General features: G+C 35.5%; 1 protein-coding gene across 5 annotated transcripts; it reads right to left on the reverse strand.

The window, feature by feature from the left end:
* Window positions 1-9,598: 9,598 nt before the first annotated feature.
* Window positions 9,599-22,306, reverse strand: LOC122588670 (DNA-directed RNA polymerase III subunit RPC5). Of its 5 annotated transcripts, none has more exons than XR_006322174.1 (15): window positions 21,844-22,306; window positions 21,702-21,770; window positions 21,498-21,605; window positions 20,694-20,762; window positions 20,231-20,392; window positions 18,687-18,734; window positions 16,826-16,932; window positions 16,663-16,731; window positions 14,698-14,749; window positions 12,578-13,161; window positions 11,832-12,038; window positions 11,621-11,741; window positions 10,972-11,060; window positions 9,836-9,927; window positions 9,599-9,737 (listed from the first exon to the last, which is right to left on the reverse strand). XR_006322174.1 is itself a non-coding variant. In XM_043760833.1 (15 exons), the coding sequence occupies exons 1-14, from the start codon at window positions 22,213-22,215 to the stop codon at window positions 10,992-10,994; spliced, it is 1,926 nt and encodes a 641-aa protein (XP_043616768.1). In that variant the 5' UTR covers window positions 22,216-22,306; the 3' UTR covers window positions 9,599-9,927; window positions 10,972-10,991. The 5 variants fall into 5 exon arrangements, 4 of the variants coding, with proteins under 4 accessions (XP_043616768.1, XP_043616767.1, XP_043616764.1 ...); XM_043760833.1 differs by having other exon boundaries at window positions 9,599-9,927; window positions 12,578-12,919; window positions 13,031-13,161; XM_043760832.1 differs by having other exon boundaries at window positions 9,599-9,927; window positions 16,826-16,929.
* Window positions 22,307-22,329: the final 23 nt, after the last annotated feature.

The following is a 22,329-nucleotide window of genomic DNA, read 5'->3' on the forward strand; positions in this document are numbered from 1 at the left end:
CAAAACAATTTTAATAAAATATGATCACAACAACACCACTTACAAGCTCTCAAGTTTCGGTTCATCGTCAACAACCAAAGTTACGCAGTCAGATTGCTTGAAGGTCATCTTGCAGTTAGCCTACACATCGTTGTGTTGACCTGCAAAAGTGCTCTTCTATCAAGATCATAGCCTATGGTTATCCCCTAACTTGAGGCCGAACCAAATGTTCATTAATCCCAAGATCCAGATTTACATCAAATGCATACACACATAGTCCAAGCTCCCTCCCCACTTGTATCCAAAACTTTCTTTCCCATTTTCCCTAGTGGCCATTGGCAACGAGCACCTCTTTCATGTAACCTTTGGGAGTGGGCACGTCACCCAAAAGATCATGAGCACATATTTTCATATTTTTCTAAAATTCTCAAAAATTTACTGTCGAGGTATGGTTGTAGCGTTTAAAGTATGTTGTGAGCTTCTCAACAATAGGATAAATACTTAAAAGCCTTTGAGGAGCTCACAACATACTTTAAACACTACAACATAACCCATCAATCGGTTTTTGAGAATTTTAGAAGAAAGATGATGATAACTACTCAAGATCAAGTGGTTAATGTGTCCACACTACAACGTTACATAAAAGAGGAGTCCATGATTGACGGATGGTCACTTGGGAAAGCGGGAATGAAATTTTTGGTACAAGTGGGGAGGGAGTCGGAACAATGTGTGTATGCATTTGATCTAGAGTGGAGGTAGGATCAATGTGGTAAGAGCAAAAATTTGGCCTGGTCTCAAGTTAGGGTATAATGCCAACTGCACCATAGGCTATGATCTAGAAGTGGGTGGATTTTTGCATGTACACACATACAATGCGTGGACTCATTGTAAAGTTTCCTTCAAGCAATTTGACAGTGTAAATTTGGTTGTCTAGACAATGGTAACTAGAAGGCCAAGGGCTTGTGATATATGATTGGTGTTGTTGTAACCTTAGGTATTTAGTCTTTGCACTTGTTTTTGAACAAAACCAATATACATTTATACAAAACTTGCCGCATAAGAGGCAAATAATGTTAGTTTTTATCTTGTGATGACTAATGTAGTCTACATCTCACACAAGCTACAACTTAAGTATATATAAAATATATTTTTGTATAAAAGGTAAGAAGAGCTAAAACCTAGATTATCATTCACCTCTCTCTCTCTAAAATGAAACGCAATAACACAATTTCAGTCTTGTAAACCCATAGTAAGAAATGTACTCCTGGATCTATGATTTGATATTTTGATGTGTTTGGTCGTCCTCTAGGCACCTTTGGAAGTTAGGAAGTATGACAATATAATACACACTTCTTTCCGCAAGCCTTTTAACTTTTGTCATAATAATAACTTTTAACAAACTAATAGAATGAAAATTTTTCCTTTGATAGGTGTCAACTTTTTTATAATTTTATATGTTTTTAATGCTATGAAAGGTGACACACTTTGTTAGTATGCTAATTACTTTAAAAATAACTTATGTTTAAATATTTAATAATATTTTGTATATATTTTAAATAAAGTTCATTTATCTCTATAAAACATGTTCTGATGTTATTTTCATTAAAAAAAAAATTAAATATAACAAAATAAACTGATAATTAAAAAAGTTTAACTAAATTTACAAGTAAATTTTTTAGGGAAATGATATATCTTCTTCATAATAAATGGCTGATAATCTTTCTAAATAGTAAATACTTTAAAACATGACAAAGATAATACGTTAATTTTCTCTCCTAATATAATATTTTGATTATATCAAGTGTCATGATCACATACTAAAATAACAAATATAGGATGAAGATGTCAAATTCTGAACTAAAAACCCAGGAAGCCTGACCCAAGCCCCACCAAACCCGGGATGTGTTTAAAAACGTTGTACTGGATGCCCCTATTGGAAAAACCATAAGGAAATGTAACAAGAATTGTTAATACTACTTAATAATGTATGAACAATGCCTAGAACTTAGGTATACCATACACCAAACTACCAAAGACAAAACTCTACGCATCAATGGATTTCAGAGTTCATAACTAACTTATGGAAGTGTATACATCTCCAGACAACCAAAATTTAACAGGGCAGATCACCATAGAGTTTCTTTAAGGCAGAAGTAGGGTGATAGATATTGTCTCTATCCAATAGATTAGGTTACATACAAAAAAGAATCATTATTTTGAGCGTAACTTTTGAATATGGTAGCAATGTTGAGAGGTCAAGCTCTTTTTAGACATTACCCAAACCAATGCCCACCCTGACAATATATAATACGATTTCTTTCGTCCAACTTTTTTGACATGTAAATATATATTCTAATTTGGGGGTGTACAGTATAAACAAGACAGGGAGTTTTAATATGAAATTTGTACCGATAATAAACTGTTACAGCTCAAATATGCAGGTTTACATAGGAATAATGGCATCTAACAATGAAGTACTTTCAAAAGATATCTGTTTTCTGGAAGCTACTTTTCTTGTACACCCTGAATATCAACCAAAAAAATGCAAACCATTACTGTATTTCATAAAGTGTTAGAAACTAGACAATCTTTTTCTTCTATCGTAACAAGAAACTTGTTTCTGTTTAGTCAATATATTTTGACTCTGAACAAGAATTATCAAAGCAGATAAACAGTTGTAATGGAAAAATGATTATTGAAATGGTGACAGCTGTTTAGGCAAATTAAATGCATAATCAGAACGGCAAGACGCAATTACATTTCGCCCACTATGTGAAAACATACCCAATGGCCATGCCATTCTACATAGCCCTTGATAGTTGATATATTATGTTCAACTCAATGCCCAGGAATAACGACTTAAAAAGTATAGTTCAGCAGTCTTATGGAAACAAAACTGAATTTCTACAACCATATAGTACTTTACTCTTGCAAGAACTTTGCAATCTAGGTATTCACTTCAAAATTCAAACCAGCAATCAGTTAAAAATACTCGCATAAAAGCTAGACAAGACCATCAATAATAGGAAGCTAACAGAGAAACGTCTTAAACAATGCCTCTCATCTTTTAGCAGCTAAATCAAAATTTGCAATTTATGTAGCCAGGTAGCGTGTAGATGTGCAAGTAAAGATCTTTTACTTCTGTAGTCAATATTACTTGCAGACATTAGCAAAACACCAAAACCAACAAAAGTTATTAAAGCTACTCACCGTTACACCTCTTGGCGAGCTATTCTGGTGCTTAGTAAATTTAATGGACTTCGAATGCGCTTGTATGGCCGTGTACGAACATGTAAATAGCGTAAGAGCCTTCATCTTCAAGACTGTTCGGAACTGCTATAACTGCCAGAGGAGTTCGGAAGCATAGAAAGTTTAGAGGATATATACTTGATAGCTTTACCGAGACAAGACTATAGCACCTAAAAAGAATTAAAGTCTCTAAGGACTCCATCTCAATTCTTAGAGAAAAACACTTGAGCTTCCAGCAATCACTCATGTCCAAGTAAACAAGTGTTTTGTGAGATACAAGAGACTGATGAACCTCAACCAAATTAGTAAAATACGTCAAAACCAACCGCTCAAAATTTAGGGCCTCTGAGACATTCTGGAAACCTTATTAGGCACTCCAAACTATAAGTGAGCATAATGATCACTATTATAAACCTTTTTTAAATCTGTGTAAATGTATAGGCATGGCAAAGTTTATACATGTTTCTCATTTTGTGATACCTTGTCCCTTCCATAACTGTAAGTGAGATTGAACCCACCAAGTGATCCATGAAGGGGTTTAATGATGGATCACCAAAAGTAGTCGGGTTCGGTTTTGAAGCGCTACCACCATTTAAATCCATGTCTTAGATTTAGTCGCCACACACATGCTAGCTAGGCTACAAACATGATATCATCCATTTAAAAAGCATAACAATAAATAATAACGTAAAAATTGTTAGCCATACTGCACAATAACTCGGTAGCCACTACAGCACCTATAATCTTTATAAATAATGATAACCACAAGATGATGGCCAAAAGCCCAAAACCATATCCACACAAGTTGAAGCTACAGATAGTAAGCTAGCTGAACGGGATAAGTGATTGAGAAACACACCTGTGGTTGAAGTCCTGTACAGAGTATATATTAGTATATGGAACTTGGTTTAGAAGATGTACCAGTAACTGTAAGCACGAAACAAGGATATAACAATGTACTCGACCCATACCATCTTTCATATCTCTTGACCAAATCTGAGTGGCTAGTGAAGATAAGCACCACACATTTGCAAATAATAGTTCCATAACGGATAATTAGGCCATATTCGGAAATGGATCGAAACATGCCACTTTTAAAAAATATTGCGTATGGTGTATGCATCCATGTCAAATGAGTAAGATTGGGATGTTAACTTTCTTTTGAGTATTACTCTAACTTATGCTCTAAACAACAAGGGTTATTATAAGAGACAGACACATTTGTTTTTAATCCTTTTATAAACGCCTTAAAACTTAAAAGCCATCATAGCATCAAAAGGCAATGGAGGCAGTACATACCGAAGCATACTTTTATAAACAAATATCAAAAAAACATTCATATTACAGTAAAACTAAACAAGTCCACTCTTAGTATACTAATTCTAGTCAGCCTCAAAAAGAGGAGAAAGTATTTAACGAGTCTAGTAACTATATGATCCAAGCAACAAGCTGGATCACTATATTTAACACGTAATTGCTGCTCGGCCCTACATGACCACCCAAATACACATGGTAGTCATAGAAATCCAATTAGTGATACTGTATCAGCCTTATTAAAGTTCCCCGTTTCTAAGAATTTGGGTAAATATTCCCAATCAAAATGGATATGCCCTGCTGCAATCTATAACTAGGCTTTAAAAGATTTAACGAAAATTAAGAAAAGCGAAAGTACTGGTTCACCAAGGTCAACGCCTCTATGGTGAACGAAGGCGCATCCTCCCATGTATGAAAGGTTTTGAGGAAGCAGCCATGCACTATCTTTCGCAGAGGATGGTCAATAGATGCTCCTAAATTCTTATTAATAATGAAATAAGATAAACCTACGATATAAGAATGAGATAGAACATCAACTGATACAACAATATTTATGAAACTGAGATAACAAACTATCCGTACTATATGTCTCTGGCAAAGGGAGCATGACAACTGGAAAAGAGTTAAAGCACAAATTAGACCAACACTAAACATAACGATTAATTGTTTACAATGAAGTGAGATTCAACATAACTAATGCTAAACATGGATCTCACAGATAACAAAAGCATGAAGCTATATGCATGAAGGTTGTACTCGAATGTCCAGAACTTCGCTTGCATCTTTTGGAAGTCCTCTCTTTAAAGGCACACTCAGCATCTTTGCTATATCCCAATGATTAAGCAAAAGTAGTGTTTCCATGTAGGAATGCACAAAAAAGGTACCATATGGTCCATAAATTCAGATTTTAGTGATGCTATTTGATTCTGGTTCATAAAAAGCAAGTTCCCATCTATGATTACCTTCGGAACCATTGTTCACTACGATTATGGGTGCACCACTATATTGGAATCCCAGTGTTGTATATATTGATGTATCAGGTGCATTAATGGAGTATAGCTTATTAAATGATCTTGTACAACCATGCCCAATCATCATCCATACATCACAATTTCCTCTGAAGCAGTGTAATTGTACTCGAAAACAGCAACAGACTCCCTTAGACTAGATACCGAAAAATTTTCCTTAATGCTGTATGCTAAATGATCAGGGAGGTTTACTTGGGTGAATTCTTCAGTTTTCAAATCAAATGACATGATTAGTTGGCAGATAGAGACTGCTCTAAATCCATCCTCGACATTAGTCCTATCACAGGCTTTCCAATAAATAACCCCGTCTATAACTACCTGAGAATTTCCAAATCCAATCGTTTTATGACAAACATTGCTACTTAATGTACTTCTCCAAGTCCCTCCCGAACTTAACGAAAATACCTCAACTTGGGTGCTGGTATTTATCCATTCTAATCTACCCACATCAGAAACATATGTAATCTTGACAAGCTTCGGGTCAAGATTGCCAGGACAAACACCAAACCCAATAACAGTGTCCTAGTACTGTTCGGTTAGGTACTAAAACGGTAACGGTTTTTCTTATTGAAGGGTTCCATATAACAACGATACTCGTTTTATGTTCGTACAAACAATACAAGCCATGGGAAGCACCGTGTATTACTGAATCAACATGATTAATTTTATCAACTGAATCGGGAACAAACACATTATGTTTTTGACATGGGAAAGTGTCATCATCAACAATGGACATATATGAGCTTTTGAGCTGTGGAACTAATACCTGTGGATCACTGCGATTTTGACATTTCCTGATTCGCCTGAGTAGTATTTGTAGTGTGGCGGAGGGTATGAGCAGTAACAAACTCGTTGCTATCGATGACAGATTTCCATGCTTTTGAGACTGATCTGTACTGAATCACCGATTTTATATCAGATATTCTTTGAAGGATTTCCATTTGGATTTCAAAAGGGATGTTGTCTGACATTTTTTTTTTATTGTGATTGTGTGTGTGACTCATTCTCACTCACTCACTCTAGGGTTTCAAATAATCTTCAGTTCTGGTGTGGTGTCTGCTCTAGGGATGTGCAAATGGCCCGACCCGCGAATACATGAAAATTGGAACCGTGACCCGGCCCGTGAAGGTACGGGTCGGTTCAGTTCGAGTCGGGTTCGGGCGGGTCGCGGGCGGTTCACGGGTTTCCTTCACTTTTTTTCGGTTTTTGCCTTCACCCGGCCCAGCCCGACCCGCGTGACCCGTGACCCGCGTGACCCGTGACCCGCGAATGCAACAAAAGCGTGACCCATGACCCGGCCCGTTGGGACTTCGGGCGGGTCGGTTCGGGTCGGGTGCGAGTCAACGGTTTATTTGCTCATCCCTAGTCTGCTCAACTTTACCTTTTAACCTTATACTGGTTTAGTCCCTTTAATTGTAATCCATTATATACTAGTCCTTAAAACACCTTTTTACAAACTACTAGTAAGGGTGTGTTTGGTAGGAAGCTTTTAGGAACTTTTAGGAGCTTCAAGCTTCAAGCTTTTGGGAAAAAGCTCCTACTCGACAAAAAGCTTTGTTTGATAGGAGAAGCTTCAAGCTTTTAAATTAGGATAAAAAGCTCCTATCTGAAACGCTGATAGGACTAGCGTTGAAGATCAGCTACAAGCTTTTAGTGATGATATTACTTAAATAGGCTTATTATGAATTACATTACGGTTTTGTCTTTTGTGTATTTTATATCTTTCTATATTTATGAATCAAGTGTACCAACGGTCACCAATGATAAATGCACAAGCAACATTTTAAGTTTTTCGTTTATTATGAACTTACATAAGAACCAAAGTGAGCTTTTTTAAATACTTTATACATAAGTATGGGAAACATATTCAGTTCTTTTGATATATTAATTAACTAAGAAAACTTATATTAAAACTTATATATACATATAAAGTATAATACTAAGTTTTTTTAACTTATGTCTATATTTGTTATTTTACACATTTTATTAAAAGTTACAGCTACTTTACCAAACATCGAATTATACCAAAAAAGCTTCAGCTACCAGCTTTTAGCTACAGTTACCAGCTTACAACCACTAGCTACCAGCTTACAGCCACCAGCTACCAGCCAGTTTTGCCAAACATACCCTAAATTTTAGTTGCATAAACCTATAAACTCTTATCCATCTATACTCAGCATTGGATATTGTTGTTGTTGTTGTTGTTCACGTGTTTAGTTTGATGTCTAATGGTGACGAGAGAACCATACGAGGGGCTCGTCAATCGTCATGACATGTAGAGAATATAATGAGTGAAAACTAAAAAAAACTCTTCCATCTTATTCATATGAAATTTGAATAAATGGTAGAACTTCTACCCTTTTGATTAATGCTCAAATACTACGAGTTATATTGACACTTCGAAAAAATATAGAAAAAAAAATATAGAAGTTAATGACTTATTCATATACTTTTAGCATTTGATTTTTACAATCAAGATTAATTAATAGATTATCTATAATCCATATTAAAAATTATATGGGGTATTGAAAAGTTTACAAGTTTGGGACATTGGATTTTACTCTTTTACTCTTTCCCTTAAAACAAAACATAAATATCCTCGTTTTCTCTTTCTCTTTCTTTCTCCAAAACAACACACACAAAATATTATTTCTTATGTTATACCAAAACAATACACACTCCCTTTATTTATGTGAATAACCACCGTCGTCGTCCATCATCACCAACACCTTAGCCACCGTCGTCTATGATATTCATCGCAACTTGTGGGTACCATGTTCGTTTCTATGTATGAAAATAAGTCCAATAAAAATGTCTAGCGGTATCATAAGTCAACATAACCCCCTACAGTTTACATTGATTGTTTTAGTACATGGTCTTGCATCATGACGTCATACACAGAGTAATCAACTTTTGCATGTTGCACAAGTTGATGTGTTTAAACGTCACTTAAATCATGTTTTATAGATTGCTATAGTTTGAACGCATTGCTATAATCCAACTCTTGTTTGACTATGTAAGGTAATGTTTTATATATAATCCAGATGATAGTGGTTTTATATATGGCTCTCAGTGGTTTCTACTCGGTTTCATGGGAAGTTCATGATTAAATGGTGGTTAGTTTTTGGAGTGATCATATGATGGGCATAACTATCATATCCACCGACTACAAGGAGCATCCATAAAAATTACCCTTTCATAATCGAAACTTCATCATCGTTATCATCACATTCTCACATCTTTTTCTATGCTGTCAATGGTGGTGGTTTCAACACGACTATGCTGTCGCCGATGATGATTATAATGATGGCCAAACTTGTAAACCTAAAACTATGGCTGTTGCATGGTTGAGGGCTGTGAATCTGTGATCAATGTTTTAAATACCGGTATTTTGATCGTACCAGTCAGGTACCCGGTACCGGTATTATCGGTATACTGGCCGATACGTACCAGCACGGTAATTTAATTTTTGTATTTTTATTTTTATAGAAATACTACAAAACTTGTTACAATTTAACGAAAATAGTCAAAATACAAGTACAATTCACTCAAAAATAATACCAAATTGATATTTCATAACAAAATATAAGTTTTAAAGTTTAGAAATAACAAAACATAACATTAAAGTATCAAAAAATAATTCAAAAAAAGATAAAATCAAAATACGGTATTACAATTCCGGTAATACCGGAAAATGCCGGAAATACCGTCAATACCGGCCGGTATTGAATAGTGAAAATATCGGACAATACCGGGATAGTTGTACCGAGGTACCACCCGATATCCGGTATTCCGGGTAATACCGGCCGGTACGTACCGGTATTTACTGTCTGTGATGGTTCACATATGTGAAGGACTGAAGTCCAAAAACGAACCCGGGAACACAGTTTTAGTCTTAGTCTTGTAAACCCCGTTTGTAGGGCCTTCACTCCTGGGTCATCAGTCTAGCCGTCCTATAGGCACCTTGAGAAGACAAGTGTGACAACGTACACCTTCAAGATTTGTGGGGCGTTGAAAACAAAAAGACATGTATGAAAACGCAAGTTTATTATTATTATTTTCCCATCTTTTCCTTGAAATAAGTTCCCAACTATAACGGGGAACTTATGGTATTTTCCATCTCTCTCCTGATTCTACTAAAATGCACGCAGTGCATCATGCCGTCACCTACCATGAATACATGTACTCTTAACATAAATAGATTGTTACAGGCTATAGTGGTAGGATTTTTGATAACCATATAAGTAGCAAAAAAACATATTTACTTCATTTCCACTAGTGCACAAAAAAATTGAATGAAATTTGTTGAAGACCAAATGCACCACTGATAACATGCTCAGATGGTTGAGATCCGCACCTGGAGATATAAAACAGAACGGGTAATGAGCATTTTGGAACATGATGTCATATATAGTTTGAAGGTTGACTGTTGCTGGTTATTTTTCTAACGTTAATTGCTTATTCAGTCACAATTATATGTCAACATCAAGCTTTACATCTTTGTAAATACACTATATTGGAAGAAATAAGGCCAATAAAGAGTAAGATAAGCTTTGAGCATAAATGCTAAAGATAAAACATTACAAAAGAAATGTTTGCACACCAACATAAACAGAGCAATATCTGTAGTAAGATAGACTTAAGGTAATCCCACAATCTCCGTTGGCAGTAGTACTCATTTAGGTGAAAATGGGTCAAACAAGTGTAAAATTAGAAGTCCAACTAAAAGAGGAAAGCATGTCAAATGGGTTGGTAAAATGCAATCATTTTATAACCTACTATATTATTTAATTTGGAATTGTGAATAAAACTAGATCACGTCCAGGCATTTTAAAAACAAACTATATGGACTTATTTGCGGGTTTAGCAACAGTGCATTCTATTCCTTATTTATTTAGTTATAAAAAATGGACTTTCTTTGAACTTGGCAACTCGCAAATAAGTCCATAAGGTAGTCTAGTGATTGGTGAAAGCTAGAATCCATCCAAAAGGAGGTCTACAGTTTAAAAGGTTTATAAGCAAGTTCATTGAACTTTATCATTGAAATTTATAAATCAAGGGATTTAATCATGCAAAAAATCAGAGTTTAAAAGGTTTATAAGCAAGTTCAACAAAAGTCTAGGTTTTGTTTGAGTAAATTGCCCAAAGTGACAAAGGACTCCCAGCAGGCAAACCATACAATACCGCCTAACTTCATCACAAACATAAGCTGCCCATATTGACTCGTTTTCCAACTCTCTAGTTACGACGGAGCGTGCATAAAGTACAGACAATGTGCTAAGCTTCACGCAAATTTATGCATTTAAGCTCTACAGCCGTGACTTCAATAAAATGCTGGTAGGAAGTAGAACCATGTTAATTAACAGCATGATAGTAGGATCTATGTTAATCAGCAACTTACCAAATGAGAAAGAGAGATCTTTATGTTGGACCATCCCCACTCTTCAGAACCCATGCAGAATTTTTTGAAACACACAAATCATTTAAAACCTGAAAACTCAAACACAGCAAGCAAAGAGCACGTAAACAACACTACAAAAAAGGTTAAATAATGAAAGTGGTATCTTGGTGCTCAGAAAGAAGAGATGGCAAGATGGGTGGGTCAGGCGAGTTCGGTAACAGGTCTTTACTGCTTTGGGTTGAAATAAGTGGGGGTAGAATAGGCTGATCTGCGGACACATTATTGTCCATTTTTGAACTTATTCTATAAAAAGAACACATTTTAAGATTACATAAGTTTATTACAATAAAGATCTAAATCTTCAATAAATGGTTTAGGAGGTTAAATGCACAATCAATAGACTTTGGATGACTTTTAACTCATTCGCCAAGTAAGGGCAACTTTACCAGCTCCCCTTTTAGCAAATTTTTTGATTTGACCGGCTTGAGATAAAAGAGAACCCACCCTTTGCCTCATGTACTAATCGAAGTTCACAAATTTTTGTTCTTAAATTCGATTTAGACCGACAATTAATAACTGATAATTCACCCACCACTGCGCATTGCGTGGTACACTTCTAGTATAGCAATATAGCCTGAAACTCACTGACCTTATGATACTCGCCACTAGTTATTTCCCGTTTCAGCTGCATGTTTGCAGCTGCGTAGATGGAGGCCTTTTTGAGCTTACCTTCAGGTCCTTCAGCTAGCAACAGGTTGATGACAATTTTCCTAGCATAAATAAAAAAACCCTATAAATATCCTAGTAAGAATAATAAACTTAATGATTTTTTAGGTTGAAGAGAAGATAAAGTATATAACCTCAATTCATCATACTGAGGGTGATCTGCCGATGACCTTAAAACAAACACCCCATGTATGTTAACAGCAACTTCATTTAGGACCTTTTGCAGTTCCTCCTGTGGAGCATCTGCTGCTTCAGCAGCAACTCTGGCTTCTCGAGTACCCTTCCGGAGTGTATTTTCAGAGACTGCCATGTCACGCAATCTTTGGCGTATTTGGTTAAAGCTGTTACCATGAAAGACAATCCAAAGAATATTAAATGAAAATTTTGAATATGTAAGAGCACCCAATATGTAACTCCTCGTATTACGGAAACAAACTGTTACTTTTTTCAAGTTAAGTTGTATACCGATATATAAGTCACATTTTAAGATCCAGAGAGCTGACATGAAAGAGTTGAGATGGCAACTAGCCAGTTGGGCAACGAATAATTTTTGGTCAGGGAGTTCACTTGACGCACATCCACTCTTTGTCCACATCTAATGAGTAAATACTATCATATTACATATATTTGACAAATTTATAGTATATTGCAAAAGAAATCTGTTTTTTTAATAAATTATATTCACAAGTTATTTGCACGAATAAACATTGTCAACCCTCTTTCAGGCTACTTTTAGTTTACTTTACGTGTTGGCAGCTTTCAAAAATATGAAAAATAAAACGAATATACTATTTATGGAAAGAACTATAATATATAATCGGGGTTCCCATCAATTTACCCTTTTTTTAGAACCATGTTAACAAATGAACAAGGAGCTCACCTGCAAACCTTGTATGTTTGAAAAAGTTTCTGAAGGGCCTTCGGTAATGCTTCTCGAGTTTCATCTTGCATCACTCTTCTAGGTGGCACATTGGTGGTGGTTCTTTGTGTAACATCACTGGCACTGGATGCAGGGCGCCTATCACCAATACTATGTGTTAAGTTCTTAGGGTTTACTTTCCCAATTATAATTGGTTCTACACGATCCCAATTTTTTCTTTGTTCGACAGCAATATTGGAGTACTTTTTAATAAATGAATCATCAGGGGATTCTTTAAATTTCCAATCCCTGCAGGAATCTCTTCTTGCAGCAAATTCATCCAATACACCTTTCATAGCGTCACTGAATTGAGTTGATTTAGGTAATTGCATTTCGCGAAAGATATGACTTTTGCTAAATTGAAGCAGCACATAATCTCGGATTAGGAGTTCCCTTCCCGTATTTTTTCCGTACCTCAGCGTACTTTTTGCAATCCACAATCCTTGAACTAAATGAGCATATTCTTGCAGAACTTTAAAAATATCTTCCTCACTGTGATCCGGAGCTATGTGTTTAAGAACATTAAAACGTTGTACTGGAGGCCCCTATTGAAAAACCATAAGTAAAGGCAACAAAAAATGTTAATACTGCATAAACTTCTTTATGTATAAACAATTACAGGCCCAGAACTTAGGTATTATATCATATACCAAAGACAAAACTCTACGCATAAATGGATTTTAGAGTTCATAAATAACTTATGAAGTGTGTATTCATCTCCCGAAACAACAAAATTAACAGCACAAATCACCATAAAGTTTCTTAAAGGCAAGAAATCTATCCAATAAGTTAGTTACATACAAAAAAGGATCATTATTTTGAGTGTAACTTTTGAATATCAAGCAATGTTGACAGGTCAGGCCGAGCTATGTAGTTAAAGACCAAAATTTTAGACCGAATACCACTGGAGAACCGAAACCCGAAATACCACCGAAATGCGAAATTGACTACTTAGAAGCCAAGCTGGTTCTTTTTAGCCATTACCCAACCCAATGCACACCCGTTTGTCGGGCGTATAAGTATATAAAACATATAATACGATTTGTTTGGTTCAACTTTTTTGACATGTAAATATGTAATCTACTTTTGGGGTGTACGGTATCAACAAGCCCTGGAGTATTAGTATAAAATATGTACTGATAATATAATGTCAGACCATCGCCATTCACAACCCAACCCAACCCACCCACACTATTCATTAAAAATGAATTTCTCTCTCTTATAACTATCCAACCCAACTAAACCCAACTTTTACACTCCCATTAACAACCCAATCAAACAATTTCTTTAATAATCTTTTATAATTAACATTTCCTTTATTCAAAATTAAATAAAATACTTTTATGCTTAAAAAATTTCTTTATCTTCCAAGATAAATGCATCTTTCTTTTCTCAAATCACAGAGACATGGTCTACTCATGAGGGTAGTACTTTATCATGGTGTCGGATATTATAAAATATTTTCATGAAGTTTTTGGTTTCATCTTAAACATTTAAATTAGTTTAGGAGTAGGAATAGGATAGTTTTTTATTTAAATTTTTTTTATATATTATATATGATATAGGTATACAAATCAAGTTATAAGTTTAAAAAGTAAAAACAAAGTGTAAATATAAAGCACATTTTCACAATATAATACATGGTTATTGCATTCTGTCCATACCAACATATAATAAATTATGAGACGACATATGTTCGTTGGAATGAACGGGTTGGTGAAGTTTTGGATGGGTCTGACATAAATATCGTGATCGACCGAACCAATTCTCAATGGGGATGGTCTTAGAGCTTACATGTGCAGGTTTAAATAGGAATAATGGCATCTAACAGCGAAGTTCTTTCAGAATATTTCAGTTTGCTGCAATGTACTTATCTAGTACACCCTGAATATCACGTGTTACATTTAACGTGACATATTTCAGTGGGTTGCATAAAACACAGCACTTGTGAAAGTACGCCCCTTTAACGGCATAATTCATCATATTCGTGGATTAAATAATGTGATCGTTGGGGTACGTAAGGAATAACAACATACGTGTTTGCAGAAAGCATACTGCAAAACAGACATAAAGACACTAACCTCAAGAAGCTGAGTCTTAAAACGTTCAACCAGTGGAAGTTTGAGCAAAGTGCTGAAATTCAACCGAAAAAAAAACAAACCATTATTTCGCAAGTGTTATAAACTAGACAATCTTTTTCTTTCATCGAAACCAGAACTTTGTATAACATGTTCAATTCAATGCTTAAGAACAACCACTAAATAAGTATAGTCCAGCAGTCTTATGGAACTGAACTTCCACAACCATATAGAAGTTTACTCTTAAAAGAAACTTGCAATCTAGAATATTCACCTCAAACCAACAATCCCTTAAAAATCTCACGTAGAAGCTAGACAAGCTTAGCATAACCATCAATAATAAGAAGCTAATAGAGGAACCTCTTGAACAATGCCTCTCATCTTTTAGCAGCTAAATCAAAATTAGTATTTTATGTAGACAGATAGACCGTAGATGTGAAAGTAAAGATCCTTTAATTCTGTAGTCAATATCACTTGCAGACATTAGGAAACGCCCAAAACCAACAAAAGTTATTAAAAAGCTACCCACCATTACACCTCTTGGCGAGCTATTCTGGTTAACAGTAAAGCTTAACATACAATAATAAAATAATTAAGAAGTTATCTAATGGAGCAATACGCCTTTATGGTCTAATGGGTAACATGCCCAAATAACTTCTGTCTCGTTAGATGTTTTTGGTAATGACAATATTAAAATGGTTTATGAAAAATAGTTTTACCATAGTATATTAAATTGTATAGGTGTTTAATATAAAATCATCAACTGTTCTGTATTCTTCTATGACTATCTAGTCTTGAAATTTAATTACCAATTGACGATAGCTATCATATTATTTAAATCCATAAAACCAAAAAATGTGGACTCGCAAGTTTTTCTCTCGATGTCAACTAATGCAAAAGTACACAAGGAATGAAAAAGAAAAACTTGGTTACAGGAACCTAAGGTTTAGAACTATAAGTCTATAAGAAGTGGTAATCTGCACTTCTTTCCCTTGCAACGCAGAATAACCACATCGGTGTCATAACACTGCAATTTAAGTCCACCTCGAAAAACAATATCAGGCTCAAGAAGAACAGATAGCAAAGCTAAAAAATTATTATGAGACGATGACTATATAACTATGATTAATTAAGAGCCAAACTAGGAAAAACGAAGGGGGCAAGGGTAAAGTTGGTTTAGGTAAGAAAAACAAAAATCAGGAACACAGGTTATATCAAATGCATCATGAATGAGGATCGAATGTCTGGAAGTATACAAATACGCACAAAACCGCAAACCCACAAGGATACGGGTTCACATAAATATGGAACAACACAGCAAAAGAAAGTTGACACAAACAAAAAGAAAAAAACATAAGGACGTAAAGTGGCCAGAAGAGAAAGACCCATGTCAGGGGCCTTAGGCTCCCACTCCATAGAGGCTACTTGACCAATGGGATACAATCAGACTCCACAATTAAAAAGCAAAGACCAAGATAATGAGTGTGAACTTCGTGAGAGAGGCAGATGCTTTCTGTATCGTTGTATATTTAAGTCACATTTTAACTTCAAAACAAATTTTCTTTTGATTTAGACATTAGTCAGAAATGAGCACATAAAAACATACAAGTGTTGTATTTTACGAGGTTAATAAAATTAAGATTGGATTTTAACATTGGAACACAGGATTTACATCAGGATAAATATAATTAAGTATATGATAGGCCAGTCTCTTTGTTTTAGAGATCAGAAGTAAGATTTCTGGGGATGTTGCAGAACTACGACCAAAAAGTCATATCCACCCTAAAGTCGCCGTCGAGACTAAGAACCACTACCTGATAATTTCTAAAGTGATTGTTTTGCTTAGCTACCGCCTGCCATAGATGTGAGCATGCTAAGACGACTCACAAAAACTCTAATATGCGCAAGTAAGCAAACAAAAGCAAACAAACAGCAATGGCATAAGGAAGTAAGGAACCAAGAAGTCACCTTCGAGATGGACCTGTGGGTTTGGTTTTGTCAATTGTAATGGGACACAAAGAGTCGATATAATCAGACCTGCAACATGCATAACATAAAGTAAATGGTAGGTTATAATTTATATGCATATTCTAAAATAAGATAACTCATTCAGAACAACACAGCAACATACTGAGTCATCGAAAATTGGATTTCAGAGGCTTGTTGTGCTACCATCTTTTGTATATATCCACGCGACATTTGACTTGCTTCACCATGATACTTGAGGGGAATCCACTGCTGAAGAAGAGAACACAAAAAGATGAAGAAAGATCAGTGTCCAGATTACATGAAAAGCAATAGGCTATCAAGTCTTACCATTCGAGAGCAATGAAACAACCAATTAATCAAAAACGATATTTAGTGTAGAATAATGGTAACACAATTAATGTATTGTCAAACGTTTATAGGGGGTAACTATTGCGGTATCAGACAGAAGTGAGAAATTATCATATACCTAATTGAATTATGGCTAACAGTTTTAAGTAACACCAAGAGTAATATTGTAATCAGAAAACAAAGCATAAAGAGTAAAAAAAAAACCATGATAATAAAACAGCTCTACCTGATTTCAACCTAGCTAAAAGCCTAAAAATAATACCAAGATTGAAGATATAATAATCCAAACTTGCTAAGCACTCTATCCAAATGGAAGGGAAGATTAATGTTAAGTATTCAGAACACAAACACACAAAACAGTAAGGTAGAAAGCAAAGAACACAAGGATTTACGTGGTTTCTCACACTATGCATGTGAACTAATCCACGGGGGCAACTAGGGTTTTGTATTATTGAGTGATAAAATTTACAAGTACAGCAGATTAATTTTATAGACCAGAATTTGCTAAACTTGCTGGACAAGTCTCTAACAAACTGGGCCCATAAGAGTTAGGGCTGGCCAGACTCTTTCCGTTCTTTTCTCTAATTCTTTGCTGTCCATAATTGTGTGGGCCACTATGGGCTGAAGACAACAAATCGCCAACAATGAGCAGAAAAAAGTAATCCTAGTAATCCAAACTTGTTTCTCCACATTTGTTAATTTCTTCATCTATGGTTATTAGACTAACTTTCCCTCTAGGAGTCAACAACAATCACTTGATGGGTGACGTAATCCGCAGTTTAAAACTTTTCCGAACACAGCTTGTGCATACAAATTGATAGACGTGCTGAGGGTTGAGGATGATGGTGTGCTTCCCCTCACCCGGAATGAAGGTTTCACCTATTCGGTCTTTGTAATTATTGTCCGAGGGCATGAAATATTCAACTTTAGATTATAGAAATTACAAAACGGAGCTACAAGTCTACAAGGCATCTACTTGCCAGTTTGGATCTACTCCCAGTCACCAAGTTGTAGATGTCATCGAGTGTGTTGAGACGAGAGATATTCTATCTTGAATTGTGGGTCAGAGTGGTACTTAAAAGTTAAAACAATTATGGGATGACAACCAACAGTAATTTGCGTTATAACCTCACACATCAGATTTCCAACTGGATAATTTTAGATGAGATTGGAACGAACCTGGTCATAAACACGTGAAAAAAAAGAACATTTTTGATTATTCTAAACCTCTAAGGTCGGTCATAGTTATCAAAATATCAAAATAACTATGAATTAAAACGAAAGTAAATCAATTGGATGATATTCATAGGTAACGAATACAGGCATTTAGATGCAACAGATATCTATGTTTGTCATCAAACAAACGTTAGATTTCCCCACCTATGAAATCACTTCATGGATCAACATCATAAGTGAATCTCGAAGTTGTATATTTATCTTTATGTTGATGAGATGAAACATATTCCTAGACCATAAAAGTTATGTCACACATATTCATCCACGGGCTGGCCCAGGTTTGGGGAATGCACAAACTTGTGTAACTAGACCATATAAAGGCTGGCCCGGTTTTTGGGAAGGCACATATTTGTGCAGCTAGACTATATGAAGGAAGCATCAGAAACTATTAATACAATTGTAAAAGAAAGGTTTGTTACCTCTTTAGTATCAGCACTTTGCTCATTCACAGCTCCTGGTACCTTGCTCTGAATATTTACATAAAAGAACCACTAGTTAATCTCACTAAAATCACATAAGACATGTAACTAAGGCAATTCCAGAAAATAATATGACAAGACGTGGCAGGCCCAGTGGATTCAAATGTCACTGGAAACAACATATCATTTTTACATATTCACCTATAAGGATAACCTCATGATACTTTTGTAGTATTTTATGTTATCTATGTAAATGAACCACATCCAAGGGTGAATATAAGTAAGGTAGCTAAAAAACCAATAAAAATTTCTGCCTTCACCAGCTGTCCATCACCTCCATGCATATTAGAAAACGTTGATGGAGGTAATTAGATGATCGATAAGATCTATCAAGCTTTCAGAAAACAACTGATCTCTTGGTGTTTTAACTTAATATTTCGGTCTCTCCCACTCCTGACTCAAGCCACTAGTTATTCAATTTACACGATTTCTTTCTATCATATACAGGATAAAAGGACAACATTTTAACGAAGCTGTACTTTGCTTAAGTCTTTAACTTGGGAAAATTTGTTTCAATGTCATTAATTACTGAAAATACCCTTATTAAAGAAACATAAGTAGTATGTTTCCGTAGTTGATGCAACTTTTGTTCTTAAAACTTGGCCAATATAGTCCAAATTAAGGAAATGTTGGCAATATGTTTTCTTAATTAATGTTTTCGGTCTCTCCCACTCCCGACTCAAGCCACTAGTTATTCATTTTACGCGATTTCTTTCTATTTATATACAGGATAAAAGGACAACATTTTAACGAAGCTGTACTTTGCTTAAGTCTTTAACTTCGGAAAATTTGTTTCAATGTCATTAACTACTGAAAATACCCTTATTAAAGAAACATAAGTAGTATGTTTCCGTCGTTGATGCAACTTTTGTTCTTAAAACTTGGCCAATATAGTCCAAATTAAGGAAATGTTGGCAATATGTTTTCTTAATTAATGAGATTAAAAGAGATTTCCTGAAATAAAGATTCACGCAAAGTATGTTTCCTTGAAATGCAATTTTCCCCCACAATATTACTCTTTGACTCATATGATGTGACTTGAGTTAGCTATTATCTATGTCATGCAAGAACGATGCATCATAAACAACAATGAAAATATAGATACAGTATAGCACATACTTAGAGCTTACGATGTATTGTAAAATGTTCAGAAAATCAAGAATATTAGCAAGTGATATACTTTTTCTATTTCATGTATAGAACTTTGAAATATACGGGAGTGTTTCTTCAAATTGACAACCATTAAGTCATTTGCCATTCAACACAACATTCATAGTGTCAGAATTTAGCAGTTGTGTGCTGCTTATTTTTACAACAAATTAAAAAGAAGCCCCAACCTCCCATAGTTGAGTTTGACTAATATAAGAAAGTCGATTTCCTCAACTGCTCAATCAGACAATCATTCAATTCTGATTAAAGTAGTGGCTCACAACACAAGAGAAAAAAACTGCAGTAAAGTTTTGAGAAATCCTTAAGATACGAACCTGTGGCTTGGATTGCTTTGTAGCTTTTTCATGCTTGATGTCCAAGGAAGCGACAATGTCCTCATCACGAGTTGTATTCAACTTCTTTGATGGGTGCTCATGCTTAAGGTGTTGCATTGACGGCCGGAGCTGCACAGCTGCATGGACATGGTTGAGGTGCAACTGCAAAAGAAATTGAGAAAGAAGCATTTTATGGTTACAAATTAGGTAGCTTCTACCTGTTAAAACAGGTTTCACATCCCACTTCTTAAAGATAAACTTACAGAAAAGTTCAAGCATAAACAAAGATTAGAGATATTTTTTCCTGTCGTATAGTCATAGCCCACAGGCTAAGATAATACTTTCATCAATACACTTATTTTGGTGACCTCAGTGTTCGACAGCTCCGAAAAAGTGAGCTTAATTAAAATATCTGGGTTTCTTCTGAGATAGGCATAAAGTTGATAGTGACGAGAAAACACACCTCATTTCCCATCAGAAGTCCTACGGCATAACGAGTTGTTGTCGGTGGCTGCCAAGCAGATGATAATACCTAAACATAATGAAGAACGTGATATTTAGGCAAAAACTAGGAAAACATAAAGCTATGCGGGACAAATAAGTCAACAATGAAAATAAGTATAAAGACAAGAAGCAGAAGCAGATGAATGACAACCTAAAGGTGATTTATTCTACTCTGGGTAAAAACAAGCACAGAAGGGTCACAGCTGTTTGTGACCTGGGCAATGTATTGAATTATGATATTTGAAATAAACTGCAATATGATCATAACTGCGGGATAGGTTCAGTAAGCACTCATGCCCTGAAGCTGTAAGCACTAGATAGAACAGCTTCAGAGCATCCAATTATAAAATAAAAAAGCATGCAATCTCGAGATCATCCGTTAAGCTAGCTACCAAATGAACATATTGTGGTAGGCTGAAACTAAATTCATCTAGTAAACTACTAATTTAGTGTCTTCTGTCAACAAAAAAGAATATGTTTTGATAACATACTCAGCACCTTTTGATTTAGGTTTAAAAACAATTGCTCTTCGGAAAGCACACTAATGTAAAAATTGTAAGCATTGTTCACCCTGGGGGATTGCCCTATCATTCTATAGAGTATAATCACTCAGATGTATATTTCATACAATAATCCAAGGACGATAGTTGTAGAACTTGACTCAAATAATAATCTACGAAATTATGAAAACATTTTCAATATCAAGATTTGCAACACAGTCAGTCTATTCCTTTGATACATTGACAGAAGAATAAAGACATACCTGCTTTGTCATTGCTCTGTCATCATTAGCAGCAGCATCAAAATTCTCGGAATCAACTTGCACAGACATTTCGACCTCAACGTCCGCAGTCTCTTGATTCACCCTAACCTACAAATACAAATCATCCAAATAACTTACCATCTCACGCAAATCAAACCTAAAATCCATTTAACATCAAAAGCAATCTATACGCTGCATACTTACCGTCTCACATCGCTCTTCTAGTTCATAAGGCCTCCAAATTGGTCTTAGAGGATATTGCCATACACATAGCTGTAGATATATACAATTTTAAGTTAGATAGATACAATTAAATCGCTTTCTATAAAATTATCGAAAATTTAACCTTAGAATTGGAATCAAGAGACGAATTATAGAAAACGTCGATTTCTCGAACAACTATATCCTCTTCATCTTCTTGTTCTATATGATTATCATTATCTATTTCCATAAACATGTGATCATCAGTATCAGTTTTGAGACTACCATTAGCATCTACAGCCGGTTTTTCGGTTTCGGCGGTTGAGTTAACCAGAGGTGGTTTTGAATCATCTGGCTCGATTTTCGGGACCGCGGGTGAAATCGGTACTGGTAGTGGTTCTGGCTCGAGCTTTGGCTTAGCTACAGGTTTGAATTTGGAGTTTTTAGGGGCGAATTTGCCGGTTTTTGTGGGTGGTGCCTTGGATGGACCGTCGAGGTCTTGGAAGTCGATGTCCATAGAGCTGTGAAGATGGTAGTGGCACGGACGGAGCTGTGAAGAATGAAGATGGCGGGGTGGTGGTGGACTGAAGGTGTGTGAGGGTTTTTGATGATACCACCGACTCTCTAGGGT

This window comes from Erigeron canadensis, chromosome 2 (assembly GCF_010389155.1).
Source record: "Erigeron canadensis isolate Cc75 chromosome 2, C_canadensis_v1, whole genome shotgun sequence".
Classification (NCBI taxonomy): Eukaryota; Viridiplantae; Streptophyta; class Magnoliopsida; order Asterales; family Asteraceae; genus Erigeron; species Erigeron canadensis.

What these genes read in the sequence shown, in the direction of transcription:
- LOC122588670 (XM_043760829.1), bottom strand. Translation starts at nt 22,215, where the DNA reads ATGGACATCGACTTCCAAGACCTCGACGGTCCATCCAAGGCACCACCC. An exon ending in TAGAAGAGCGATGTGAGACG is followed by an intron (nt 21,606 to 21,701) that starts GTAAGTATGCAG and finishes TTGTATTTGTAG; the next exon opens with GTTAGGGTGAATCAAGAGAC. An exon ending in CTAGTGGCGAGTATCATAAG is followed by an intron (nt 11,061 to 11,620) that starts GTCAGTGAGTTT and finishes TTGAGTTTTCAG; the next exon opens with GTTTTAAATGATTTGTGTGT.